This window comes from Bos taurus, chromosome 14 (assembly GCF_002263795.3).
Source record: "Bos taurus isolate L1 Dominette 01449 registration number 42190680 breed Hereford chromosome 14, ARS-UCD2.0, whole genome shotgun sequence".
In the NCBI taxonomy this organism is placed as follows: domain Eukaryota; kingdom Metazoa; phylum Chordata; class Mammalia; order Artiodactyla; family Bovidae; genus Bos; species Bos taurus.
Genome location: NC_037341.1, coordinates 3,408,296 through 3,428,940, shown reverse-complemented (window position 1 = coordinate 3,428,940; position 20,645 = coordinate 3,408,296). Strand labels below are relative to the sequence as shown.

The following is a 20,645-nucleotide window of genomic DNA, read 5'->3' as shown; positions in this document are numbered from 1 at the left end:
TTTACAAATTCAAAACAGAGGCGAGCGCTGGCAAGAGAGACCATTACTCTGTGGATTGAAAAAGTGATAGATGATGAAATGAGATGCTGAAAAGCTCAAGCTCAGCCATTGACTCTCACTGAGGCCATTCCCCGGGGCTGGGAGAAAAGCAGTCTTTCCTATGAACTCAAACTGCACTTACTTTTGGCGGGGGAGCGCTGTATCACTCTAAAGAGAATTTTCTATCGACATTAACATCCCCCCGTTATACTCTGTGGACGACAGAGCCCACGGGTGAAGGGGGCTGCTGTACATAATGGTCTCTCCCCTCATGGTCAAGGACGGACAGGTAAAGACAGCCGTAACTCCATTAAGCATAAGTACCACTAGGCCAGTCCATGCTACCGGAGAGGTAAGGTGTCCCTGGACAGCGGGATGTGGAACCACCCGGGGGGTCAGGACCTGCCTTCCGAAGGCTGCTCACCACCTGGGCAGGAATCCAACCCCACAGGGTCTCCAAGTGTCTGCAGCCCCACCCAGCACTATCCCCAGGTCACACAGGTCAAAGTTTGGGGTGAGAAACTGTCATTTTCTCACCTAAGGGAGGAACAACCTCTAGTATCTCTGGCCTCTAATGGATCTGAAGGAGACAAACTGATTTCTTCCTCCCTGAAGGAAGGCTAGTCTGGGAGAACCAAGCAGGAGGAAAAGCCTCCCCAGGGAGGGCGCTCTGGGCAGCACGGCCCACCCTCCCGATGGCTGGGGACTCCAGGAAGCGCGGGCCGAGATGCTGGATGGCCAGGCCCTGCACAGTCCTCCTAGGAGGACAGTGGGACAGAGACAGGCTGGACTCCTCCAGGAGCATCCAAGGCACAGGGCCATGTGCCAAGTCCCTGCTAATGGAGACCTGCGCCGGACCGGAGTGAGGCCTGGGCTCGGGACAAGGAGCGGGCCTCCACGACGACAAGCAAGCACGCTGCAGGGAGGACGCGATCACCACAGCATGGGCTAAGAGGGAAGCCCGCCCACCCCGTCTCCCCGAAGAGGCATTTCCCTGCACTGCCTGTTCATCTGATGAAGACCCGGGGAGGCTGACCACCCTGGCACTCTGGGCGGTGGGACCAAGATGAACACCACGGCCAGAACTGTGGGTGCAGCGCCGTCAGCCGCGAGAGCAAGGCTGGCCAAGAGCTGAGGTGCACGTACCTGGTGGCCGGCAGGGTACTGACCCGCGTGAAGAACACAGACGGCTCCACCTCCACGTGCAGCCCCAGGGCCAGGTTCCTGTAATACCCTTCAACGTGGCCTGGGCCTCCGGAGTATTTGAAGTTCAGGACAGCTTCCAGGGTCTAAAAAGACGGAAAGAAAAAAAAAAAGGTCACTTACTACTCCCTGAGCCGACCACCATCCAGCCACGTGGCCGGCCTCCCTCAGGTGAGGGGAAGGTGACCCCGGCTGGTGAAGCAATGGGCACTGGGCAGCTCCACCAGGGTGGCCACTGGCACCTGACCCTGGTACCATCTTTCTTCCAACAATGCCCCGCAGCTAACAACATGCACGATTCTCAGCCTGCAAACACGAATGGAGAGAAACTCGAGGATGATTCTGTGATGGGATCTAGCATTTCAGAGAGACAAGTGCATTTCAGTCAGCATCATTTAAACACACAGATCAGGTTGTGGGAGTGGGTGGGGGCTTCCATGAGGGAGCTGGAGCATGGCTCCTAGGCTAACAGTGAGTAAAGCTGATGAGCCCCAGACTCATGCAGATAAGGTCATGGGGCAGCCATAGAGCCAGAAGGCCAAGCAGGAACAAGTTCCTTCCAGGAGGGACATGGTGGGGACACCCGACCAGGGGCAGAGCCGGCCCCCACACAAGCCGGCAAGGAGTCAGTTCACGAAGTCAGTCAGTCCATGAACTTCTAAGGGCTGAGGAGGGGCTCTACAGATAGTGGACATCCTCCAGATGCGACGACAGTTCCCGCCCATGCCAGGCTCTTCTCCAAGGACCTCCCCTGGGGGACTGGCAGGGGCAGAGGTGCAGGGGAGCCTCCCTGGGTAGTACAGGCCTGGAGGATGTGGTCAGCAGCCACCAGGGGAAAAACACGAAACGAAAACCCCAGCTCCAACCCCTTGCCCCCATCCACACCCTTCTCTCCTCCAAAGCAAAATCTTTAGCTTCTGGAGGAGGGGTGACCAATGCCAAGGGCACACAGGCCGGGGTAAATATCCATCCTAGTGAGGCGAGGACAGGAGGGCCAGGATCCTAGAGCGACGCCACGAGAGACAGAGCGGGAAGCCCGTTCAGAGCGCCCACCTCTAGACCAGGCAGAGGCTGGTGCTACAGGGAGAGGGGCAGGGACTCCGAGAGCCCACGCCCGCGATGCGGGGTGCAGCTCCAACCAGGGATGGCAGCAGCGGGAGGACAACAGCGTGCCCCTCTGCTCCTGCAGGCCCCCAGGAGGAAGCCCCTAGGGTAGGAAGGAAGGTGTGCAGAGACCTCCGTCCAGGTGCTGGCAGACAGGGAGGGCTCAGGGCCGAGGAGAGAGGACCTTTATGGGAAAAATGCCTGGAACCTCAGCAGCCCCTACCACCTTCCTCCCCCTCCCCCAGCACGATCCAGAGCCTGTGCCGCACCAACAGTAACCATGGCAACAGGAAATCTCAACCCCAGCTCAGCTCCTCACTAAAATGACTCAGCCTTCCCCAGTAAGGTCCTAAAACAGGCAACAGCACACTGCGGCCCATGGGCCACACCTGGCCTGCAGCCTGGCTCTGCGTGCCCTGGAGCTGAGAACAGCCTTTTACATTTTTAAAGGGCTGCACAACAAAACAAATGACAAAACCAAAGAAAAATATGCAACAGAGACCACAGGCGGCCAGCACAGCTGAAATATTTATCAGATGCTCCTTCACATAAGAAGTTGACTAATAAAACTCTTAAGAAGCAAACATAGCCATCAATCATGGGGACCTTGGATTAGGAATAATTCCAGAGATAACACACCAACAGACAAACGGCTGGGGTCGTGGAAACCCAATGAGGGCAGAGCTTTGGGGAGGAGGGATGGAATACCCACTGCTGCAGCCAAGCCAGGTAAACAGGGCCTGAGAAAGTGTCCACCACATCTGGAGACTGGCTGGGCTCCGATGACCCTAGTACGGGCATTTCCCAGAAAAGAAAGAGGGAGGGTGAGCTGGGAGCACTGTCGGGGCTGACAGTGCTGATGGGGCCTCAAAGCCACGTGTTCAGGGTGGGGATTCGAGCACATGCCCACCCGAGAGAGCTGCGGGAAGCCATGGGTCCCAACCGCAGGATAGGCCCACCTGCCTGCCCTCCTCCCTGCGCTCCACCAGTCACGACTCAATAAGCTGTCCATGCGAGACACAGCACTTAGCCCTCAGGCAATGGCAACCCACTCCAGTACTCTTGCCTGGAAAATCCCATGAACGGAGGAGCCTGGTGGGCTGCAGTCCATGGGGTCACGAAGAGTCGGACATGACTGAAGTGACTTAGCAGCAGCAGCAGCAACTGCTTTCATTGACCCATTCCTCCTCTCCAAAGGAAAGGCAGGCACAGCTACGAAAGTGCTTAAAATGAAAGAAAACCACCATATGTGCGTGCTGTCAGGCGCCATCCCAGCTGGAGGACGGATCTCCTCTGGGAAGGACACGGACAAAAATCCCAGAGACAAGCAGCCTGGTACAGCGGGTAGGGAGCAGGGAGGGAGGCCAGTTAAGCTTGGCTTGATGCTCTGGCTAAGTGAGATCTTGAGCGTGTTATCCCACCACTCAGCCTCAGTTTCTCAACTGTTAAATGGGGCTAATAATTAACACCTATCTCACTGGATTTTAATGAAGACTCAGTGAGAAAGTGAAGTATAAGCTCAAGCAGGCACTCGTTAAATAGACTCCTTTCTCCCTCTGCACCCTGACCACTCGATACCTGAAGACAACGTGGCTTAAAATAGGAAGAAAGGGGAAATGGATTCTAATGCCATTTAACATTTTTTGTGGCGTGGTAAAATACACATAAAACTTACCATTTTAACCATTGTTTAGTGTACAGTTATTTGGCATTAGGCACTTCCCCATTGTTGTATAAACATCACCACCATCCATTTCCAGAACTCTTTCATATTCCCAAACTGAAACACTACACACACCACACAAAAATCCCTCCTGCGCCCTGCCCGGCCTCTGGCAGCCGCTGTTCTCCTGTCTCCACGAATCTAGCTGCTCTAGAGGCCTCATGGAGGTGGAATCGCAGCTCTTTTGTCCTGTTGCGACTAGTGTTTCCACGGTTCAGCAGTGTCGTTTCAGAAAATAATTCCTTTTTAAAGTGAATAATATTCCACTGAATGGATGTGCCACGTTCTGTTCATCCATTCACTCGCCAACAGACACTCGGGTTGCCTTCACTTATTGGCTATCGTGACTAACGCTGCTGTGGACGTGCGTATGCACACACCCGTCTGAATCTCTGCTTTCAATTCCTTTGGGTGTATCCCCCAGAAGTGGAACTGCTGGATCAGAAGAAATCCTGTATCTAACCTCTTTAAAGAACCACCATACCACGTCCCACTGCGACAGAACTAGTTTACATCCCTAACAGCCGTGCATAGGGATTCCAATTTCTCCACATCCTCAGCAATACTTATTTTTTCCTGGTTGATGGGTTGTTTTTAATAATCACCATCGTAATGGGGGTGAAGTGGTATCTCATTTTGGTTTTGATCTGCATTTCCCTAATGACTAACGGCGTTGAGCATCTTTTTATATGCTTACTGGCCATTTGCATATCATTGGGAAAATGCCTACTCAAGTCCTTCAGCCCCATTTTAAAAGCTCATTGTTCCAACTCGTCTCCCACCACTCTTCAAGGTGGACGTGTTTACAGGCTCCTCTGAACTTTGGTGCTACTGATTCTCTGAACCTGTATAAATGTTGCTCCTCCTTCACGGCCCCACCCCGCCCCGTTTCCAGTAAGATGGCTGTACTGCCTTACTTTAAAAGGACTCAACAAAATACAGATTAAAAAAAAAAATACTCAGGCATCATATTTTGGTCTCACCACAATCCGAGATTCTTTTTCCCACAGCATACAGCACTGCACTGTAATCTCAAAAGGACGGCCAAGTTTATAAGCTAAACTTTTGAAAACCCGTGTCAGGAGAAGGTGAGACCCCCTCATACACACATCCCAACCATCCTTTCTGTAATGACTTTTTTAATCCAACAGACTTCCATCTGTTTGGCCTCTCCTTTCATTCATCTTTCCAATCACTTCCTGGGTACTTTCTGAGCGCCCGGACCTGTGCTTAGAACAGTGAATACAGGAGGGTCCCTGACCTCAGAGAGCTCGGTGTCGAGTCAACGGATGTCTGAGTAAATTAACTGATAAATGAACTGCCAACCCACCACCCACTATATTCACGGCAGCCTCTGCAAATGCAGGCATGCGGGTCAAGGAAATCAACAGATTCTCAACAATGGCCTTGAAAAGCCAAAATCTGTGAAGGAATAAAAAAAATTCATGCTGGATTTTCTGTTCTTTAAAGTAAACTTACAAGTTGTCCCCAGGGAGTGATATAGTAGAAACCACCTGGGAAATAAGCAAAAACTACACATAGAGAGGTAACCAACAAGTACCAGATAGCAAAGAAGGAACCGTATTTCTATTTTCTTGGAATTGGCTATTTCCTTACTCTGTAGAAAAGCAAGCAAAAGATATAATTATGGGGGAAAATATGTAATTTATGAAAACACAGAAAAGATTCTGTGAAATTATTGCATACTACTGCCTTCCTTCCTTGATTTAAAAAAATGCCTTCTCAGCTCCATAAAAGTAGAGTATTTTAATAAAGCCATAATGTGGGCTGATAAGGGAAAAGACATGGGATGCCCAAGCTTTATTTCAATGAGAATGTAAGGGGAGACAATGCACCACTATGCCGTAAGACTTCTCCTTCTTCAGACATGTGACGGTCTCAATTTCAGGAAAGATTTATTATACAAATCAGAAATGGGCAAAGAATTACAGAAAAAGTATTTCTTTTCTAGCTGTATAATAATTTGTTATTTGAGCTGAAATGAAAGGTCTTTCAAGAGCTGCCTTTTACTGAGCACCTACTAAGTGCCAGATGCTGTGCTACCTGAGCCCTCACACACGGGCTCTAACATGAAGAGCCCTCCAAGGAGAGTCCAGCATAAATAAGCAGCTCAGTGAGTGGCCGAGGCCACGGGCCCAGGCTCAGGCGCAGAGCTGCACGGCTGCACAGCCCACGGTCTTCCATGTACTGGCCTGCCCAGAGCAGTGCTCACCTATCCTTCCACCCACTCACTCACTCACTCACCCTGGATGGGTGTGCACTAGTGTGAGGGACTGTGGCAGAAGACACGACGCCATCCCTGTGGGCTCAGGTCTAGCCAAAGACACAAGCCCCAGACCCCTAAGACAGCTGTGCTACACTATGTCACAGAGAAGGGCCCTGGATATACGAGGATACAGGAGAAAAGAGGACGGTGTGTATCTAGGGTAGAGTTGTAGAAGAAGAGACCACAACCCAGCAAGGAAGAGAGGACTGGGCGATTATTAAATAGAAATTGGACAAATGATGAAAGAAAAAATCAATTAAACTAAAACTCATTTCATGAAAGTACCAATTAAAGCGACAACCCTCTAAGTTAGGCTGATCAAGGAAACAAGAAGTGAGAAACTGGTTACTGATGTCAGGAATGAAAATGCCCATCAGCGCAGAGCACAGGCACATGAAGGGACGATAAAGAAACAGGGAAAGCAACTTCACGCCAACAGACTGAGCAACTCAGGTGACGGGCGCACGTTACCGAATGGAACCAACAAGGAGACTCAAAGAGCCGCCTGCCAACTGAAGACAGGATTTATAAATTAACACAGGATTTATAAGTGAGCATGAGATTTATAAATTACACACCCTCCTAAAAGAAACCCCAAACTCAGATGGCTTCCCAGCTGAATTCTATCAAAACCTAATTTTAGATACAACACCAGTTTATACAAACACATTCAGGAAAAAAGGGAGAAAAAGTTCCCATTCTTTTTATGAGGCCAGTATTATCCAAATGCTAAAAGCAAAGAGCTTACAAAGAAAGCACAGGCCTATATTCCTCGTGAATTTAGATGTAAAAATCGTCAATTATTACTGAGTCAAATACAGTAATATTTAAAATGAGTAATACATCATGATCAAGTAAACTTAACAATCGAAGGTTTGGTTTAACATTAGAAATCAATCAATGTCATTCACCATATTAACAGACCATTAACAGACAAAACAGAAGAGCCATATGATCATCTCAATAGCTGCAAAGAATGCAATTGAAAAAATTCAAAACCAATTTATGATTTCTTTAAAAATCTCAGCAAAATAGGCATAAAAAGGAACGGCTTCAATCCACAAAGTGCACCCGTGAAAAACTTGCAGTTAAAACCAACTTAATCATAAACAATGTTTTGCCTCTAAAATCTAGAGTAAGGCAAGGACATAGCTGTCATTACCTCAATCAACAATGTAATAGAGATCCTAGGGAAGCCAATAAAGCATGAAATTAAAATCATATATGTCAGAAAGGAAGAAATAAAACTGTCTTTTCATAGATGACACAGTCATGTATCCACAAAAAAAAAAAAAAAATCCTAAATTATCTACTAGAACTCTCAGAAATTGCTAGTGGTTAAGGTAAAATTTACAATCACTTTGGAAAACAAAAAAGCAATTCCTCATAAACTTAAGTATAGAGTTAATAAATTATTCAATAATGAAACTCCTACCAAGAAAAATAAAAACATATATCCATACCAAGAACATATGTGTAAATGTCCCTGGGAACTTTATTCATAGTACAAGTTTAATGTAGTCTCAATGTCCAACAGGAGGTAGGTGACTAGATGAACAAATTTTATGGAATACTGCTGAGCAACGAAATGGAGCCAACTACTGACAGACACAGCACAAGAAAATCTCCAAATCATCATTCTGAGTGAAAGAGGCCAGAAAGAAAAGAGTACATACTGTAGGCTTGCATGTATGGGAGATGCTAGAAAAGGTTACTCTTTAGGACAAAAAGCAGATCAGCGTCTCCGGGGCTGCGGGGCAGGAGAGGACTGGCTATAAAGGGGTCAGGGAAGCTTGCGGCAGTAAGAATATTCTGTATCTTGATGGACTTCCCTGGTAGCTCAGACGGTAGAGAGTCTTGCCTGCAGTGCGGGAGACCCTGGTAAGATCCCTGGGTCTAGAAGACCCCCTGGATAAGGAAATGGCAACCCACTCCAGTATTCTTGCCTCAAGAATCCTATGGATGGAGGAGTCTGGAGGGCGACAGTCCATGGGGTCGCCAAGAGTCAGACACGACTGAGCTTTTTATACGGTTCTTATAAAACTTTTTTACATTTTATAAAACTTTTATATAGTTAGTATGGCTGCATTTACAGAATGCAAATTACACTCAATAAAGGTGATTTTAGAAACTGATCCTGATCTCAGGTGATCACTTGCAGACACTCAAACAGAGGACTCCAAGGCCATCGTGTGGGGCACGCTGATGGAGCGCCACCCGTGTCCGAGGATGAGCGTGGAGCCTCAGGAATCCCAGGTTCTGGCCGGAGCCAGGGTCAAGAAGCAAGGTTTCGATTCACTCTTAGAACCTCACACGACCTCGGAAAAGTCATGTTCCTTCTCCAGTCCTTGGTACACACATCTGTAAAATCTGAGTCTTCCCACCATTCTCATGTGAATCGTTACGGTTCATTTCGTAATGCTAATCTAATGTTCCATGACTTCTAATCTAACTAAGGCCAGAGCCACAGAAAAACAATCAGCCTGAGCAACACCCTAACTAATTTATATGTCTAAGAAATTGATCTCTGATTTTTAAAGACCTCAGATGGACCTGTTGCCACAGGTTCACCTCTTCCCTATTTCTGTGATATGACACAAGATTAACAGCCGTGATGTTATTCACTTAATAAGCCAAGGACCTCAGGGCCCAGCTGAGGTTCATACCCCAGGAGGCCAGTCCTACTGTTAACTTAAGGTCAATGAAACACACAAATGAAAGCATTACCATCACTTTCCAGTTAATTAGCACTTCTGGCCAAAGTCTTTCTTCAGCGTTAATTATGCCTTAAAAATGCCAAGTGACTACAAATTAAATGGTACATCCACAATAATGCAGGAATGGATCTTAGCAGTACCAGCCATTAGAACAGCTTCTATTCAAGAGGCCCCGAAGTACCTTAGGGACTGAGAAGGCCTAGGACACGAGGTCTAGATGGAGAGGGATGTGTCTGCTGCTGCTGCTAAGTCGCTTCAGTGGTGTCCGACTCTGTGTGACCCCACAGACGTCAGCCCACCAGGCTCCCCCGTCCCTGGGATTCTCCAGGCAAGAACATTGGAGTGGGTTGCCATTTCCTTCTCCAATGCATGAAAGTGAAAAGTGAAAGTGAAGTCACTCAGTCATGTCTGACTCTTCAAGACCCCATGGACTGCAGCCTACCAGGCTCCTCCGTCCATGCGATTTTCCAGGCAAGAGGACTGGAGTGGAATGCCACTGCCTTCTCCGAGGGATGTGTCTGGGGACTGTTAAAAGGCTATGTCAAAAATCTGATTTCCGGTACCAAAAAAAAGAGCCAATTCATCTTTTTCTGATGTGAAATACAGGTTCACATCGTTTTACCATTTTTTTAAACTGACCTGTCAGTTTTTTTCTTCCACATATCTAGGAGATTATTAACTAACTTTCATCATTCTCAATATATTTACCTAACTTTCATCATTATCAATATATTTACTCCTTATCTGTGATACAAGCTGCAAATATTTTTTCACAGTGGGACAGTGTCTTTGGATTTATTTAGGATGCTCTTTTGGAGAAGGAAACGGCAACCCACTCTGGTATTCTTGCCTGGAGAATCCCATGGACAGAAGAGCCTGGAGGGCTACAGTCCATAGGATCACAGAGAGTCAGACACAACTGAAGCGACTTAGTACAGGATGTTCTTTGCTTGGAAGAAATGTTTAATTTTTTGCAGTTAATGCATCAATCTTTTACCTTACATCTCTTGCCCATTGTTCATGGTTCCTGAATCATGATTAGATACCCTCTCCACACTCCACGGTCATAAAATATAATTCTCCCCCATTTTCTTCTATGACTTTAAGGTCTATCTTTTAAACTTTTCACTTCAATATTATTTCAAAGTGACACAAAATTTGAAAGTACAAGACATCACCCCATTACCCAATTTAAAGACTGCTCACAGTTTCTCCCATTATTTTTTAATGTTATTTTTAAACCAGAGGATAATTTACAATATTGTGATGGTTTTGCCATATATTTTAATCCTCTCTCTTCCATATATAGAGAGACAGATAGATAGATAATGACGATATGGTGTCTGCAAGGCTTCTCCTTTGTACCATGCCTGTTTTTCCTTAGTAATTAACAAGTAATTAGTGTGGAGATGCTTTGAGAGTTGATAAACACCTTATTCCTCATTAAATTTTCACGCACTAGTTTTGCATTCATTGACAATTTTCTAACAACATCACTCATTACTACTAAGATGCTTGCTTCAAGGCTTTTTCAGTGAACAAACCTGAAAAATATGTACATTCATATGTGCACACCTGTGTCTGTATACACATACACACAAATACTGGCATCTCACCATAGACAGATATGGATATAAGTACATATATGGACAAAGATACAGAAATAAACACAAACAGGACAGGAAGTTCAGGGTGATAGCTCAAGTTTCAAATTGATACCACAAAATTCATTCCCATTTCCCCTTCCCACATCTGTAACAACGCTCTCTAATGTGAGAGACCTAACTTTCATCATTCTCAATATATTTACTCAACTGCTCACACACGAAATACACAGAGAGAGTTTCGTAACTGCTAATATATGCCACTGTAAAAAGCAAATCTACCTATTAGAGTTTGATTATCTGTTAATGTTTCCTTTTTGGTGTGAGGAGCACCGAAGAATTGATGCTTTTGAAGTGTGGTGTTGGAGAAGACTCTTGAGAGTCCCTTGGACTGCAAGATCCAACCAGTCCATTCTGAAGGAGATCAGCCCTGGGATTTCTTTGGAAGGAATGATGCTAAAGCTGAAACTCCAGTACTTTGGCCACCTCATGCGAAGAGTTGACTCATTGGAAAAGACTCTGACGCTAGGAGGGATTGGGGGCAGGAGGAGAAGGGGACGGCAGAGGATGAGATGGCTGGATGGCATCACTGACTCGATGGACCTGAGTCTGGGTGAACTCCAGGAGTTGGTGATGGACGGGGAGGCCTGGCGTGCTGCGATTCATGGGGTTGCAAAGAGTCGGACACGACTGAGCAACTGGACTGACTAAAACGTTACTTAAAGCGAAAGAATATAGCTAAGTATACAATTCAACGACTCCCCATGTAACTGTCAGCCTAATAAAGATATGGAACACTTCCACCAAATGAGAAAGTTCCCCTGGAGCCCCTGCTAATCAGACACACACTCCTGTGGACAACCACTTTTCCGGAAAGTTCCACCACAGATTAGATTTGCACCTTCTTTACATATGTGGACTCATCCAGCATGCTCTCATGATAGCTGGCTTCCTGAGCGCAACATAATGTTTGTGGGACTCATCCATGTTATCATGTGTACAGGACATATGTGACAGCTACACATACACACCTCTCTCGTACCACAATCTATCCCATCTCCAATCCACAGACGTTGAGCTGTTTTCAATTGGAGCACATTAAAAAATCAAGCTGCTATAAACAAACTCTTGTGCAAGTCTTTTTTTGTGAATGTGTGAATATTTGCTTTTCTCTTGGATAAAACCTAAGGGTGAAATTACTGGGTCATTATGGCAAACATCTGTTTAATTTACTAAGAATCTGCAGTTTTACAAATTAGGTGTTAGACTCCCACCAATAAGGTAAGGGAGTTCCAGTTGCTCTGCATCATCACCAGCATCATGCGTGTTGTTGAGCTTTTTTAAGCTAAGTCATCCCAGTAGGTGCATATCTCACGGTGGCACGAATCTGTGTTTCCAGCAGGCACTATGTCAGTGTCGGCAAGAGTGTGCATGGAGAACACCTCCGGTGAACGTTGGACAGACGCTGGCACTGCTCGGGCGCACGGCCCTCTAGGTGAGTGGCTACAGTGAGCGTACGGCAGGCCGCACAGCAGCCCTCCAGAGGCGGCGGCCTGTGCTCGCTCAAGAACACCCAGCACCACGCGTGGCGGTGGTCAGGGCAGTGTGAGGACAACACAGACAAAGGAGAGAGAGAGGCGGGTGGAGGTTTCGGCAGGAGAGGCAGTGTGCCAGTATCTGCGCCGACTGTCAGACCCGCGTGACCAGACTGTTCCCCGTCACGGCTGGGGACAGGACGGCCTCCTCCTCGGCAGCAGGCAGCCTCCGCCCTCGCCCTCGCTCCCGGGGCCTGCCCCCCACAGCCGTGGACCCACAGGGGCAGGGCGCCCCGAGCCCCACCCTCAGTCTCCTGGGACGGGGTTACACGGGTGTGGGGGAACAGGACAAAAACCCGGAGTCCACCCCAAGCCTGCTGGCCCAGCGCCTAGTGCATGGCGACTCCATCCGACGTCAGGTCTGCCTCTCATCTGCGCCAACAGCGTTCCAGCCCCGGTGTGGCACCACGGTCACCACAGTTGGGCTCACCTTCGCCGCGTGTGGCCTCTGCGACAGGCCTGGGGCCCCCTGGTCTGTTAACCAGGGCCAGACACACGGATCTCACTTCCTCACACAGCTGACACACCACTAACGGCTCTCCTCCAGAAAGGAAACACTCAGGGGCGGCCGAAGCCCCATGAGGCTACTCGGGACGCGAGACACTGACCACTTGCAAAGCCGGCACCTCACAAGGCCCTGACTTCTCTGGAGCTCGGCTGCTCCTGATTTACTTCTGCTGGTGCCTTCAGTTATTCAACGACTCTTCTAGCCTGTGGCCTCTGCCTCTTTCTCACTCCAGCAGACTCCTCTCTTTTAAAGAGAAAACCAACTTTCTGCCTGCTTGGCCGGCAGTGGTACTTCTCTGTCCTTGGAGCGAATGACCCTGGTAAACTCCACCTCTCTGGGGACCTCCACCCTTCATCTTCACAAGGGGAATCAATTCACCGGCTGCTTTACCGAGTGCTTTTCCAGCTCGGTGGGTATAACAGACCAACACGAGAGCCTCCTGTCCTGCCCAGACTTCAGCAGCTCCACCTTCAGGACAAAGGCTGAGCAGCTGAGACTCAGGGGCGCTTTTGTGAGCCCCCCGGGTTGGCCTTCTGTCCCCAACAGCCAAGACTGACTCTGGCACTCAGAATTTCTTCTTCTGGTCTGTAATCTGCTCTCGTCTTTCTGAGATCCTCCCGAACATCCTGGCCAATAGGAAGAGAGGGTAAGAACCTACGACTGCATTTTAATGGCCATCTACTATTATATATTGAATTCCATTTTCTCTCTTCATGGTGTAGTTTAAACCTCAAAACCCTTCAGAAAAGAGCTGATTAGCCCCATTTTGCAGGTGAGGGGAGGCTCGAGGAGGAGCAAGCGGCATGCTCCCCACCGCCCTCTAGAGAGAACTGGTTCTCCATTCTTCAACTTCCACACAAAGGACCTTCCCCAAGGACTCCCCTCCCACCTGGTTCCAGGCCCTGCTTCACACAGAAAACACCAGCTACCCTGACCCCCACTGGACACTCGGAGGCCTGAGAGACCAACATGGGGGCCTCCAGTTGATTTTGATAGCCTGTCTCCTCCAGCACGTCCCCTGACACAGGAACTCTGCCCTTGCGCTCATCAGAGTCACCTGGAGAGCTCATTTAACCAGAGGGCTGGCCCACACTGGTGTTTCTGCTTTGTGGGTCCAGGTGGGGCTTGAGAATCTGCCTTTCTGAGAAGACCCCAGGATGCTGACGCTACTGGTCTGGAGATCACACTCTGGGAGCCACCCCTGCAGTCGGGGAGCAGAGGCCAGCCTCCCTAACTGGTGAGTCGGGGGAGGATGGGCTGTGTGCGCCCTACCCACCCCCTGTCCTCCACAGGCCCTGCCAGCTCACCCAAGTCTCAGAGCTGTCCCTCGGAGGAGAACAGTGGACTTCGGTTCCGTCCTTGACTGCATGGACATGCTAAGTCCACGGGGAGGCGCTGGGGGAGCCTACGCGGCCACGGCGAGGCCAGCCCTCCCACCCAGCTGTTCCAGGTAGGTGAGCAAACCAGGCCCCTCCGGCACGCACCTCAGCTGCTCCAAACTTAGATGGTGCAGGCAGGGTGCTGGCCGGGCTCCTCTCAGACCCCGTCACACACGTGAAGACAGCCCAACGGCCCTGTCCTTCCACGGCTTCTTGGCAGGCCAGGGAGAGCTGCCACCTCGACAGTCCATGGACACTCACTGAGCCCCACCCCGGGCTGGGCACTGCCCTGCCGAGAGCTCGAGGAGAAGGCCAGGCTGCTCCGGAAGAGGCTGGAGACAAGAAGCCAGGCTGCCCCATCCCGTTGTGAATGTGAGCCCGGCTGCATGAAGGCAGGCGAGACGGGAAGAAGCCAGTCGAGGCAAGCAGGGCCCCCAGGCAGGCAAGCCGCAGCGGCGGAACCAAGACGGCAGGAACGAGTCACAACAGACAGGGACGTGGCTGCACATGCAGCCACTGACTCTCAAGACCTCGCCTCCCAAGACCGCTGGCCTCCAGAGCTGCCCACGCTCCCATGAAGAAACTGCACCTTGACAGGGATCCATCTGGCCAGTCCCAAAGCCTGTCCAAGGCAGGACTGAATCCCACACCCGCCCCGCTCCAACGTCCGGCATAGACAGCCGCGGCACCGCTGTGGGAAGTCATTATCGCCCACTTAAATGTCAGGTCGCTCCCCTGGGAGTCCCTCCAGGCACAGCGGTGCCCCCGGGGCTGGCTGGCAGCCTGGCACTCTGTCAGACAGAGTGGTTCAATCATCGCTCACTGAATAAATGAATGAATGGGAGGACTACCTTCGGCATTGATATTAAGAGCTTTCGGAGGATTATGGCTTCCTGGCCTCTGGGAGAATAAATCTCTATTATAAATGGAAACCTTAGAGTCCCGCAGATGGGTTTTTTTTCCCCCAAATGCACAGCTGCATAAAGAAAATTACTCCTTGTGTGCTAAATATGCATTTCTAATTACACTTACCTAAGACGCTTCACTCTCAAGGTTAAGAATAGCTAAATAATATAAATTACAAAGGAGTAACATTCTGGGTCAGCTGAAAACATTAAGCCGGGATTAGCGAACAGTCAGTAAGTCAACACAAAGCATCACTATGTTAAAAACAAAACAGATGTGAAATGAGGGCAGAGACCTTCACCCCCAGAAAGAGAACCAAGCCGCCACCGAGGCACTGATCTCCTGCCTCACTTGAGTCCCTGCCTCTGGTTACTGCCACCAGCACAGCGAGGAGAGAAAGGCGGCGGCCAGGGGCGCAAGGAGCCCGCGGCAGACAGCGCCATGGGCCAGACCAAAGCCCCGCTCCAGCTCCAGGCTCCTGTGGCAGGGAGGGCCCTGCCTGCGGGGCAGCCGTGAGCAAAGGATGGTAAAGGGGGGACGGGGGTCAACAAGCCTCTGCTCCCTCTGCTGCCACGGGGTGGGACTCCTCCCGCCTGACGAAAGGAAGCCTCTGGGGAGATGAGACCACCGTGCGAGGACGCGGCCACTGGGGGCCAGGCCCACTGGGGCCCTGACTCCTGTCCTCCAGAAAGCCGCGCCGAGTCAGCGTCATGCTATTTCACCAAGAGAAGCAAAAAGCCGTTATCACCAAGACGACGATGTGAATGTAGTTAGCACTCTGGCGTGTGTGTCAGTCACACCTGACTCTGGAAGATCCCCTGGAGGAGGGCATGGCAACCCACTCCAGTATTCTTGTCTGGAGAATCCTGTGGACAGAGGAGCCTGGCGGGCTACAGTCCATGGGGTCGCGGAGTCAGACACGACTGAGCAACTAACACTTTAACGATACTCTAGCTGGCTGGCTTGGAATTCCAGAGAGTCAGTGGCCCTTCTCAAAACAATGGTGGGATTTTAATGAGAAGTAACAGGAACTAGGGGACTGTTTTTACATTCAATCCAGGGCTGGATCCAGACTAGGGGATGACGTGAGCCCACCTTCTAACTAAGGACACCGGAGAAGACGCCCTCAAGCTGGAAGACAAGGCTGGAAGACGGGTGTGGGCGGACTGAGAGCCCCCCACGACTCGACTCCTCACGGGGGTGTGGAAGGGGACTCCCTGCACGCCTCACAGCTACTGCACCCCTTCTCTCCTTGCCCTGCTGGGTGCCCGGCCTTCGTCCCAACCTCATAAGACACGTGAGTCACACCCCGCCTACTGGGCCGCACCAGCACCTCCAGCAGGAGGCGACTCCGGCAGTAAGGGTGGCGCACAGCCCCCCTCATCCCTCGGCTCCGAGCAGGGATGCGGGACCTCAGTGCCCTGGGGAGGCAAGGCCAAAAAGGGCAGGAGAGGAATGGACTCAGGGAGCAGTCCCCTGAGCTGCTGGGGAAGACAGGGGTGACGAACGTGGAAACCGAGGCCCAGCATGCAGAAGAAAAAGCCCAGAGGTCACACGACCCATTAAGGGAGGGCAGGGCCACAGCTGAAACCCAAGCATCACTACGAACAAAGCTAGTGGAAGTGATGGAATTCCAGTTGAGCTATCTCAAATCCTGAAAGATGATGCTGTGGAAGTGTTTCGCTCAACATGCCAGCAAATTTGGAAAACTCAGCAGTGGCCACAGGACTGGAAAAGGTCAGTTTTCATTCCAATCCCAAAGAATGCTCAAACTACTGCACAATTGCACTCATCTCACATGCTAGTAAAGTAATGCTCAAAATTCTCCAAGCCAGGCTTCAGCAATATGTGAACCGTGAACTTCCAGATGTTCAAGCTGGTTTCAGAAAAGGCAGAAGAACCAGAGATTAAAATGCCAACATCCACTGGATCACGGAAAAAGCAAGAGATGTTCCAGAAAAACATCTATTTCTGCTTTATTGACTATGCCAAAGCCTTTGACTGTTTGGATCACAATAAACTGTGGAAAATTCTGAAAGAGATGGGAATACCAGACCACCTGATCTGCCTCTTGAGAAACCTATATGCAGGTCAGGAAGCAATAGTTAGAACTGGACACGGAACAACAGACTGGTTCCAAATAGGAAAAGGAGTACGTCAAGGCTGTATATTGTCACCCTGCTTATTTAACTTATATGCAGAGTACATTATGAGAAAAGCTGGGCTGGAGGAAGCACAAGCTGGAATCAAGATTGCCGGAAGAAATATCAATAACCTCAGATATGCAGATGACACCACCCTTATGGCAGAAAGTAAAGAGGAACTAAAAAGCCTCTTGATGAAAGTGAAAGCGGAGAGTGAAAAAGTTGGCTTAAAGCTCAACATTCAGAAAACGAAGATCATGGCATCTGGTCCCATCACTTCATGGGAAATAGATGGGGAAACAGAGGAAACAGTATCAGACTTTATTTTGGGGAGCTCCAAAATCACAGCAGATGGTGACTGCAGCCATGAAATTAAAAGACTCTTACTCCTTGGAAGGAAAGTTATGACCAGCCTAGATAGCATATTCAAAAGCAGAGATATTACTTTGCCAACAAAGGTCCGCCTAGTCAAGGCTATGGTTTTTCCAGTGGTCATGTATGGATGTGGGAGTTGGACTGTGAAGAAAGCTCAGCGCCGAAGAATTGATGCTTTTGAACTGTGGTGTTGGAGAAGACTCCTGAGAGTCCCTTGGACTGCAAGGAGATCCAACCAGTCCACCCTAAAGGAGATCAGTTCTGGGTGTTCTTTGGAAAGACTGATGCTGTAGCTGAAACTCCAGTACTTTGGCCACCTCATGCAAAGAGTTGACTCATTGGAAAAGACCCTGGGAGGGATTGGAGACAGGAGGAGAAGGAGACGACGGAGGATGAGATGGCTGGATGGCATCACTGACTCGATGGACATGAGTTTGAGTGAACTGCAGGAGTTGGTGATGGACAGGAAGGCCTGGCGTGCTGTGATTCATGTGGTCACAAAGCGTCGGACACGACTGAGCGACTGAACTGATGTAATTCCCTGTGGGCTTCCAGCCTGAGCAGAAAGAGTGACAGAGAAAGAGGGAGGAACTGAGATGAAGAGGCAGGCAGAGGCCAAATTACAAAGGGCCTGAAGAGGTGGCGGTTCTCAGACTCTGCTATGGACTGAAAACTTCTGGAGGGTTTTGTGGTGGCAGTGGTGTCATTTTTTAAACCTACAGTTGCTGTGGTTGAGCAGTCGCTAAGTCCTGTCCGACTCTTTGCGACCCCATGGACTGCAGCATGCCAGGCTTCCCTGTCCTTCACTGTCTCCTGGAGTTTGCTCAAACTCGGGTCCTTTGAGGCATCCCATCCTCTGTTGCCCCTTTCTCCTCCTGCCCTCGATCTTTCCCAATCTACAGTAGCAAAGCAAAAATTTCTGTAAGATAAATTATATACCCATTTAAGTGTCAAGTTCAAAGAGTTTTGACAAATGAATACCCAGATAACTGACACAGCAAAAGAGGTAAAGCTTGTCCATCACCCCACCTCCTGCAGCTCCTTTCTGCCCTGTCAGTCTACCCCAGTCCCCCAGCCCTCAGGAAAACAGATTCGCTTTCTGTCATCCTAGATGAGCCTGGTTATTCTAGAACTCACACAAATAGAATCACACAGTATGCACTTTCTGTGTCTGGCAGCATAACGTTTTGAAATCCATTTCTGTTTTGAAGTACGTCATGGTTTGTTCTTTGTTATTGCCAGGAGCACTCCACGAACCTACAACCATTGATTTACCTGTTGTTGGACACAGGGATTATTTCCAGCTTGGGGCTATTCTGAACAAAGTTGCAATGAACATTCGTGTATAAGTCTTGCAGAGATACAGGTTTTCATGTTTCTTGGGTAAGAACCAAGTAAGAAAATTGCTTCCTTGGTTGGGAACTATAGGCTTAACTTGCAAAGAAACGGCCATCCGCCCTGCAAAGTGGCCGGGCTGCCTTACGCTGTCACCGGCCACCCGCGGGTGCCGTGCCCTCCACTCTGCCCTGGCCGTCCGGGCAGTGGGCCTGCAGAACCGCCTCACTGTGGTTTGCCTTTAGTTACTCTGAGAATTTATGATCTTCTTTATCTTTTCACATTCATGTATCTTCCTTTGGTTGACCAAATTTTTGTTTTTCATTGGGCAAACATATTAAGTTATATACTTTTTCATTTATTCCAAAAACAACTCCAGTTGTATTTCAAGCAACAAACGTTCCCATTTGCCCTTTCTTTCCTCATTCTGTTTCTACTTTTCATTAAATCCTTGAGCACAGTTCTAATACCAGTGTGCCAACGCCCTCACACCATGACTGTGGCCGAGTCTGTTTCAATGAACGGACTCTTTTCTCCATGTGATCGTTCCCGTGTTCCTCCTTTTCAAGGGTCGGCGGGCTTCGAGTCATCCGATGTCTGGATTTCCTGTCTTCCATTTAAGCGTGTTGGAGCTGCTTTCCTCTAGTGGTTAAGGGCCCCAGGGCTCGGCGTGCCCCTTCCAGGCTTGTTTCTCAGCTCTTTCAGGTCGAGTCTAGAGCCGCCTCTCCCCTGGAGCCAGGCTGGCCTGAGTCCCGAGGTGTGACCGTCTAAATGAAGGCAGCTGCATCTGCAGAGGCCGCAGCGCTCACTGTGACCGCCTCCCAGGCACGCGTGTGCCCTTGGCATCACCCAGCTCACACCCCCGGGGGGCTCCAGCCCGGTTCCTTCTGCCCGCACACCCTGGCAGAAAGGCACGGCGATCACGGGGCTCACCGCGCTCGTTTCTCTTCTCTCGGGGATCACACAGCGCCATGCTGCTTGTTTTCTTTCCGTGGCCTGACAACTATCGTTTCAATTATTTTCCCCCAATTTTCTCGTGGTTTACCGGAGGAGGGCAGGCCTGCCATCAATCGCTCCATCATGTCAGAAGCTGGCATTTCACCTGGAGGGCCTTCAGAAAAAAATCAATGCGCGGGCCACATTCCCGATCAACCGAATCAGAATTTACAGGAAGCTCCCCGCATCGGCAAGTTTATAGGTCACCAGGTGATGCAAATGTTCAGCCAGTCTGAGAAACGGGGCTTATGGAGGGAGAGATCAGACGGAACAGGCCAGCGTTTGTCACTCACATTAAAACTGCCTGGGGAGACGGGACAGACCCGACCTCAGGTTCTGACTTGGCCAGCCCAGCATGGCACTCAGGCATTTCTTTTGAATACCCTCAGATGATTCGGATCTAATGGGAAGCCGGAACTGAGAAACAGACCTGTAGGCACTGGGGAGCCACTGGAGGATTTCAAAACCCACAAGGAAGCCATCGGGTCTGGGAAGACAGGTGTGTGAGCTGGGTTATCAAGGATCAGGTGGCATGGGGAGGGCAGAGGAAGCAGGAGCTCTCAGCCCAAAGCAAGAGAAGCAGAGCGACTAGACCAGGAGCCTGCACGGGAGGGCTGGGAAGAGGGCACTGGCCAGGGGCCTGCACGGGAGGGTGGGGAAGAGGGCGCTGGCCAAGAGCCGTGTTGTGCAGCAAGCGCCGAGCCCCCTGGGGACACGGACCTCATCTGTT

General features: G+C 49.8%; 1 protein-coding gene across 10 annotated transcripts in view; it reads right to left on the bottom strand.

Moving 5' to 3' along the window:
- TRAPPC9 (trafficking protein particle complex subunit 9) overlaps nucleotides 1–20,645 on the bottom strand; it is a 388,310-nt gene that overhangs the window by 158,798 nt on the left and 208,867 nt on the right. For all 10 annotated transcript variants that reach the window (XR_003038034.2, XM_059893290.1, XM_059893289.1 and 7 more), the window contains 1 exon segment: nucleotides 1,186–1,328. Coding sequence is in view for 9 of the 10 variants with exons in the window: in XM_059893290.1 (XP_059749273.1) it covers nucleotides 1,186–1,328 (143 nt within the window). In the remaining variant the exon portion in view is untranslated.